The 9,418-nt window shown below is 37.5% G+C and overlaps 1 protein-coding gene across 1 annotated transcript; it reads right to left on the bottom strand.

The window, feature by feature from the left end:
* Positions 1 to 7,161: 7,161 nt before the first annotated feature.
* On the bottom strand, positions 7,162 to 8,877 carry LOC100388094 (actin, cytoplasmic 2). Its single transcript, XM_002763723.5, has one exon. The coding sequence runs from the start codon at positions 8,851 to 8,853 to the stop codon at positions 7,726 to 7,728; it is 1,128 nt and encodes a 375-aa protein (XP_002763769.3). The 5' UTR covers positions 8,854 to 8,877; the 3' UTR covers positions 7,162 to 7,725.
* Positions 8,878 to 9,418: the final 541 nt, after the last annotated feature.

Raw genomic sequence — 9,418 nt, 5'->3', positions numbered from 1 at the left:
CCTGATGAACATCGATGTGAAAATCCTCCATAAAATACTGGCAAGCCAAATCCAGCAGCACATCAAAAAGCTTATCCAACACATTCAAGTCAGTTTCATCCCTGGGATGCAAGGCTGGTTCAACATATTCAAGACAAAAAATGTAATTCACATAAAGAGAACCAATGACAAAAGCCACGATTATCTCGAGAAACAAAGAAAAGACCTTCAATAAAATTTATCCCTTCATGCTAAACACACTCAATAAACTAGGTATTGATGGAACATATCTCAAAATAATAAGAGCTGTTTATGACAAACCCACAGCCAATATCATACTGAATAGGCAAAAGCTGGAAGCATTTCCTTTGAAAAGCAGCACAAGACAAGGATGCCCTCTCTTACCACTCCTATTCAATGTAGTATTGGAAGTTATGATCAGAGCAGTCAGGCAAAAGAAAGAAAGAAAGTGTATTCAAATAGAGAGAAAGTCAAATTGTCTCTGCAGATGGCATAATTGTATATTCAGAAAACCCCACCATCTCAGCCCCAAAACTCCTGAAGCTGATCAGTAAACTCTCAGGATACAAAATCAGGTAATGAGGTAATCCCCATTCCAACTAACTGAAATCAGATAATCTTTTAATGGGGGATCACTGCCCATTGTTAAATGGAACCCACAAAGCACTCTGAAGAGGAAAAGTCAACATTGGGCACCCTCCTCATAAAGGCACAAGTATCAGATTACAACAGTACCAGTCAACTGTAGATTTCTGCCTCTTCCTTTTTTTCTTTGCCTATCATAATATTGAAGAGTGACAAAGGGTCAAGTAGGGCAGGAGAAGTAGAAGGTATAGTGGACAAATGATGATGAAGCTAACTTTGTGCTGTGCCAAGAATTCTAGCTGTTTATCCAAATTGATTCTCTCCTTAAGTGATGATAAATTATGTAATTTTCACTGGACAGATGGCTATCTCTCCAATATTTCTTGGTCTCCCTGTACTTCTGAGAGGCCATGTGATCAAATTTTGGCTTGATGTAAGCAGTAATATCATTTGTGACTTCTGAGATGGTGTGCTTTAATAAGAGGTACAAAACATTCTAAATCTCTTTCCTCCTGCTGGGAGAATATAGACGTGATGCCCTGAGTGCTTTCAGTCATACTGAAGTGGAAGTGGAAGTCAAATGGTGAGAATGATGGACAAGCTAGTAGAAGGAGCCTGAGTCCCTCATGACAGGGTGATACCAGCCTCACAGACCTGGAATTTACGTGAAGAAGAAAGAAACTTTTATCGCTTCTAAGGCACTGGGATTTGATCATACATATCTCAATCTAATATTGATATGTGCGCCTTCATAGGAGAGTTTTCACAATTTGAGACAGTACTGAGCTGGGGGAGGAAAACATTCTAACTTGGATAATAGTGAAACTGTATTTTCTATGTAAATGAACTTAACACCTCTAAAATGAGACTCTAGCCACTAATGGACGTAATATCTCAATGAGACTCTAGTTCACTAATATCTGAGAGTGACTGGAAGAATAGTCTTGTGGTCTGTCTCTGAGGGGTGCAGATGGGAGATTTGTTGATAGACAAAAGCAGTAAAGTAAAAACAAAGTTATATCTATTTGTTCCCTTTCTTTTAGAGCTAACTCATTCAATGAATTGGTTACACAGTTTTTTCCTAATTGACTAAGCAGCACTTTATTATGTGTATGAACTCAGTTTAATATACTCATGATACATATTACCTTGAATTGTTCAGAGGAATCTTAAACCATTAATAAAGCATTGTTTAACAGATATAAAGATATTAATATTGGAGCCATAGTAATTAAATAGAGTTGTAATAACTAATATAGAGCTATAATTATTTTCAACTTTGTCACAAAGAATCTTTATACAATATTTGTTCTTTCACTATTTCGGGTGTTATAATTGATTCTAATAAGATCTTACATTGTACTGGATATACTTATAGTTAACCTTTCCATTGGACCTATGTTTGATTTTTTTTTAAATAGCCTTATTTGAACTCATATTGGAAGACAAATGTGTTCCCCCCAATACCTCCTTCTGTGTCTGGCATCTTGCACGATTATGAAACAGATATCCCTTGAGAGACACTACGGTTTTCAATTGCCCTTGAAAGAGAACATTTCTTCTCATAAGCAATTGTAGAAAGAAACCTCTCATTACACCTCAGTTTCAGCTGTTCGGATGGATTATTACCTCTTTCTTCTGGTGCTCAGTTATTCACCTTGGTTGCCCTTGAAAGAACATGTTCCTTCTGTCCATGGCTTTACCATCCTGGTGTACTTCTCAAAGGGAATTGTATGCCTTCTATATCGACTCTATTTTGTCAGACCCTTCCAAATATACTTTCCAAATTTGACAGCCATTTTTTTGCATGTTTTAGGAGTAGCTGGACCAAAACATGAATTTAAAAAAAATTAATTTCTCTATTGTTTTCCTTCATCCTTTTTTCTTACAATTATAAATGGTGCTGCCATGAACTTTTTTAATCACAAAAGAATTGTGCATAAAATATCTTTCTATACTATTTACTTGAAGTAAATATTAAAAAATAGAATAACAGCACATAGCCACTGACATTTTTTGATTCTTACTATCTATAAGACTGTATGCCAAGTATTAATTAAAACACATTTTCTGTTTTAATCTTCTCAGTGAGGTAGTGCTGTTAATGTTTTGAGCAAATGAAAGAATCGAGGCACAGAGATATTAAATAAAATGTCCATGGTCATGCAGAAAGTGATATAGTCAGAATTTGAAGATACACTTTCTTCTTTAGTGCCTTTGATACAAACCATTGTGAGAAGTTATTATTCTAAAATGTAAATCTAACCGTATGACTCACCACTGATGTCTTACAGATTAATGATGCCAGTATACACCTGACTTAAATAACTGTTCTCAACGTGACTATAACCTATGTTTTCAATCTTTACTCAGTCTGCTTCTGTCACACATACATCATCATCTTATACCAGAAGTGTAGAAGCACTTTTCTATCCAGGTTATATTCTCTTATGACTCTGTACTTCGGTGTGTGGGGATTCATTTATGCTTACTCCCTTTGTGTATGTTGGCCACCTGCAAACATTTCACTCATTCTTCAATATGATGTGAAGACTTTCTCAATCTCCACTCCCAAAAATAATTATATTTTCTAGAGTGGGACGAGACTGCTACTATAGAATAATATTTTGAAAAAAATTGTCATAAAGGGAAAAAGAACATTAGGGTGCTATCTGGAGTAAAAGCTAGGGATAAGGAAAATATATTTTTTAAGATGAGGAAATATTTCAACATATTTAAATGTTTATGAGACAGTTCCAGTAAAGAGAAAGGCTAAAATGGGAATAATCCTTATTGAGTGGCATGTAAGAAGATGTGAGGAAATGGGATCCAGGGTAATGAAAAGAATTTGCCTTAGAGAGCTGCCCTGGGAAGAAAGATACAATTTTAAGATCAGGAAAAGAAGAGTGTCCAGGTAGGTATGTCTTTTTTGGGACTTGAGAGTTAAAAGAATACCTGATTTTCTGTGAAGCAAGTGTTGAGGCCACTGAGAGTTGGTAAAGTCTTGTGGAGTCAGAGGGAGAAAAAGAGAGTGAATAAGTAGCTTATATCTTAATTCTGATTTTGCATTTTAAAAGTATTTGTGTTTGCAAAGGAGTATATCACATGTAAAATATAGAGAGGTGGAAACAGCTAACCATTTAAAGGGGTTGCAGGGATAATGTTTCATCATCACTTAATTAGTAACATCTTCCCAACACAATGAAATGAATGTTTAGAACAAAGAAGAATAAGGATGCAGTCCAGCTGTTTTCTATGGATTTTTGTCTAGCTATGTCTGGTTATGTTGTTTGTATCATAGAATATATATATTTTATCTTTAACATACAGATCTTAATAAGATCAATCATCTGTAGCTTTCACAATAGAAGGTCTAAGTGTGGTAACAGGAAGTCCAAGATATTTATAATTTTTGCATTATCAAATGTGAGATCAGCTTTTCTCTAAAAATGAACTCTAACAAGAGATTGTCAAATGAGAGGCACTGTTTCTTTAGTCCTTGCAAGTCCCATTTTAGTTCTCTGCATATGAGCAACAAATTCTGGTTGAAATGCTTTTTATGAAATCTGTGATTCTTACTATTTTCTATCTTCCTCTTCTCTCTGTGTAAAGAAATTAACACTGAAATTTCAGTGACTCTTATAAGCAGTTCTTTGATTTTCATTTTGTTCTGCTAGAACCACTAGGATGGCAGTTCAAAGAAATGTTTTCCCCTAAAGGGTCTGTTCTCTTACTTAGGTAATTTAGAGAATTGTTTAGTTCAAATTCATTCAAACAGTGGCCAGTTCTGATATCAAGGCATTTCTTTTGTTACTGTTTGCTTGAAATAAGAGATTCAAAACTCTGAAAATGTTACACACAGAGCAACACTTTCCCAGGAAGAGATTAACATAGCAATAGATTCCTCAGAACTGTAATCTACTACTTTTTAAATGAATGTCAAGTTATGGTAGCCAATGTATTCAAATGCTCTAATCACTTCATCTATTCTGTTTTCTGCTTTCAAACACTAAAATACAATTTTTAATGTTTGTTTCATTGTCATAGTGTCACCAAGGATACCTGACACAAAGATTCTCAGTGCCGTAGGATTACAACAGAGGCTTATAGATCTTCATTACTGCCTTCAGTGCAGACAGTCCTTACAGAACTCTAGAGCACTGAATATTTTGGTGCCAAAAATCCTTTAAGGTGGCTATCATAGATGATGTTTACCTTCTCTGTGTAGTACATGTAATTAACTGTGAAGATTTTCACAAATCATTACAAATCAACCTTTAAATTGTCATTTTTTGTGGTATTATAGCTAGCAAGTGGATTTTTACTGATTCATATTAGTACTTGGAACATATAAGAATTTTATTTTTAAAACAATGTTTCTTTTTTTAAACTTTTAAGTTCAGGAGTACAAGTGCAGTTTTGTTATATAGGTAAACTTCTGTCATGGGGGTTTGTTGTAGAGATGATTCATCAACCAGGTATTAAGTCTAGTACCCATTAGTTATTTTTCCTGATTCTCTCCCTTCTTCCACCCTCCAACCTCCAAAAGGCCCCAGTGTGTATTGTTTCCCTCTATGTCTCCATGTGTTCTCATCATTTAGCTTCTATTTAGAAGTGAGAACATGTGGTATTTGATTTTCTGTTCCTGTGTTAATTTGCTAAGGATAAAGGCATCTAGCTCCATTCACGTCCCTGTAAAAGGCAGGATCTCATTCTTCATTATTACTGCATACCATTCCATGGCGTATATGTACCACATTTTCTTCATCCAGTCTATCCATTGATGGGCATATAGTTGATTCCATGTCTTTGCTATTGTTAATAGTAATACTACAATGAACATACATGTGCATGTGTCTTTATAAAAGAATGATTTATATCCCTTTGGGTATATATCCAGTAATGGGATTGTTGTGTTGAATGGTACTTCTGTCTTTAGGTCTCTGAGGAAATACTGTCTTCCACAATGTTTGAACTAATTTACACTCCCACCAACAGTGTATAAGCATTAATTTTTCTTTAAACATAATATTTCCATTTACCTTCTTTTTTTTTTTTGGCCTACTTCAACTTTCTAGCTATAATTGAATGCAAAAAGTTCAAAGTTCTACCATTGATTCATATACCATATGTTTGACCAGTAAAAAAGTAAATCAAGGACACAATTTAAGAAATGAATGAATTATTCACTAACCTGAACAGGAGATTGGAACTTTTTGGTCTTTGGCATGTGTCAGGTTATGGCATAGAGAGGTATCCAGGGTAATCAAACTCTTCAATGACACAGAATTTTACTAAAACCACATACAGATGTTCAGGAAGACCATATGATGAAAATGTGAATTTAATTTAAAGCTAGAGAGTTTGATATTACTTTTTGTTTTTACATCTTACTGGCTTTTCTTTCACATACTGTAATTTATATGGTCTTCTGTTATTATTTTTAATTGTTGTTGCTGGTGTTTCTTTTATTCATGGCTAATCATAGTATATTTAGTAATTGTAATTTATAAACTCTCTTCCAGGACATCTTGAACATTTTGAAGAAATTACACTTCACATTTTAAAGAATAAAACTTTACCAGTGTGTTCCCAGACTAAAAATTGTGTAAAATTTAACTCCATATCTAATAGTTAAAAATTTTTTAAGATTAATTCTCTGAACCATGTAACATTTCATTGTTTTTATATGACTTGTTGATGTTTATAATCTCTGAATTAATACTTCACATTTAAAAAATATACTTGCAAAGGATAACTCATTTACTTATTCAGCTAATGCAAATTGAGTACATATTAAATAATTTTGTGCAAAAAGACACCTTACCTGCAAGAAGCTTACAGTCTGATAGGGGAGATAGATACAAAATCAGATAAATTGCAATGTAGAAAAGTATTGTATATTTTAAAATAACTAAAATAATAGAATTTAGATGTTTCTAAAACAAAGGAATAATAAAGTCTTGAAGTGATGGATATCCCAGTTATCCTGATTTGATTATCACACATTTTATGCCCATATTAAAGCATCTTATCTACCCCACAAATATACAAATATTATGTATCCATAATAATTAAAAATAAATTAAAAAAAGAGAAAAGTGATAGGTCAAAAATATGAAAAACATAAAGCATGAACACAGAATGAAGCAATGAATTCTACCCTGGAAGACTGGAAATATGGTAAGGGATAGGTGATTGTTGAAGAAATGGAAAGCTTTCATTTCTTCACAACCAAAGTTTCCATTTCTTTACACAGCAATACCATTACTATGTGTATACCCAAAGTAATATAAATCATTCTATCATAAATAAACATGCATGTGTGTGTGCATTGTAGTAATATTTACAATAGTAAGATGTGGAATCAACCTAAATGCCAGTCAGTGATAGACTGGATAAATAAAATGCTGTTATTTTTTGTTTGTTTGTTTGTTTTTATGGCAGCACTTTTATTTTTCTTCACACAATGACATGTTGCTGGGGCCTAATGTTCTCACATAACAGTAGGAAACCAAAATTTTTTGTCATCTCTTTCAAGAATTGACAGTTGTGTACAAAAAAAAAAACCTTACATAAATTAAAAGGATGAATACATTTACAGGTGTAAATGAAAACCGCTTCCAACTCAAGGCAAGTAACAGCCCATGGTGCTCTGGCAGGAAAACATCAGGTAAGAAAGGAAACCGGGTCCTATGGCTTGGACTTTCCCACCCTGACAGACTGGCAGCCCTTGCCAGCCTCTAGAGCAATCCCAGAACATTAAGCCCTGACACATGAATACACTGCACAGCTAAGAGACTGCTGGCCATGCACTCACCAAGGCAGACTTGTCTGCCCCCAAGCACATTTTTACCTCAGCCACGAAGTGACCAAGCCACATGTACTACAAGTTGAAATCAGATATGTACAGGGTATTAAACAAATAAGGGGAACAATTAACTTGAATACAAGGTCAAAATCAGCAACAAGTTCTACAATCCAGTGCTGATATCAGATACAAGCTTCAAGGACAATTTCTTTTCAAAGGCTTATTCCAGTTTCATGAGGCTAGCATGAGGTGTATGCATTTGCCAGGGGCAAATTTATACTTCCGAATTAACCCATGCAGCAAATGCTACACATCTGCTCGCAGTCCATTTAGAAGCATTTGCGGTGGACGATGGAGGGGCCAGACTCATCGTACTCCTGCTTGCTAATCCACATCTGTTGGAAGGTGGACAGTGAGGCCAGGATGGAGCCGCCAATCCACACGGAGTACTTACGCTCTGGGGGTGCAATGATCTTGATCTTCATGGTGCTGGGCGCAAGAGCAGTGATCTCCTTCTGCATCCTGTCGGTGATGCCTGGGTACATGGTGGTGCCGCCAGACAGCACAATGTTGGCGTACAGGTCTTTGTGGATGTCCACATCACACTTCATATAGGAGTTGAAGGTGGTCTCATGGATGCCACAAGATTCCATGCCAAGAAAGGAAGGCTGGAACAGAGCCTCCGGACACCGGAACCGCTCGTTACCAATGGTGATGACCTGGCTGTCAGGTAGCTCATAGCTCTTCTCCAGAGAGGAGGAGGATGCAGCTGTGGCCATCTCCTGCTCGAAGTCCAGGGCGACATAGCACAGCTTCTCCTTGATGTCGCGTAGGATCTCCTGCTCGGCCATGGTGGTGAAGCTGTAGCCGTGCTCCTTGAGGATCTTCATGAGGTAGTTGGTCAGGTCCCGGCCAGCCAGGTCCAGACGCAGGATAGCGTGTGGAAGGGCATAGCCCTCGTAAATGGGCACCGTGTGGGTTACCCCATCTCCAGAGTCCATGACAATACCAGTGGTGCGCCCAGAGGTGTAGAGGGACAGCACAGCCTGGATAGCCACGTACATGGCTGGGGTGTTGAAGGTCTGAAACATGATCTGAGTCATCTTCTCTCTGTTGGCCTTGGGGTTCAGGGGGGCCTCGGTCAGCAGCACAGGGTGCTCCTCTGGGGCCACACGCAACTCATTGTAAAAAGTGTGCTGCCAGATTTTCTCCATATCATCCCAATTGGTGACGATGCCGTGCTCAATGGGGTACTTCAGGGTCAGGATGCCGTGCTTGCTCTGGGCCTCGTCGCCCATGTAGGAGTCCTTCTGGCCCATGCCGACCATCACGCCCTGGTGCCGAGGGCGCCCGACAATGGAGGGAAACATGGCTCGGGGGGCGTCATCCCCAGCAAAGCCAGCTTTGCACATACCGGAACCATTGTCGATGACGAGCGCAGCAATTTCTTCTTCCATTGCGACCAGCAGAGGAGCAGGGGAGTGGAGTGGCAAGAGAACACCGTACGTGACCTGGCAGCGGTGACTGAGCTAAAATGCTGTTTTTTAAAAAAATAGTGTATTAGTCTATTTTCACACTGCTGATAAAGACATACCTGAGACTGGGCAATTTGCCAAAAAAAAAAAAAAAAAGTTTTAATGGACTTAGAGTTCCACATGGTGGCTGGGGAGGCCTCACAAGCATGGTAGAAGGCAAGGAAGAGCAAATCAAATCTTACATGGATGGCCAGAAGCAAAGACAGAGAGCTTGTACAGTGAAACTCTACCTTATAAAACCATCATATCTCATTAGCCTTATTCATGATCATTAGAACAGCATGAGAAAGACCTGCCCCCTGTGATTTAGTTGCCTCCCACTGAGTCCTTCCCACAACACATGGGAATTCAAGATAAAATTTGGGTGGAGACACAGCCAAACCATATTATTCTGTCCCTGGCCCATTCCAAATTTCATGCCTTCACATTTCAAGACAAGCAATGCCTTCCTAGAAGTCCCCCAAAGTCTTATTACAGCATTAACTCA

This window comes from Callithrix jacchus, chromosome 6 (genome assembly GCF_049354715.1).
Source record: "Callithrix jacchus isolate 240 chromosome 6, calJac240_pri, whole genome shotgun sequence".
NCBI lineage: Eukaryota > Metazoa > Chordata > Mammalia > Primates > Cebidae > Callithrix > Callithrix jacchus.
Note: the sequence above shows the minus strand (reverse complement) of the source record. Positions and strands in the feature narration are given on the sequence as shown.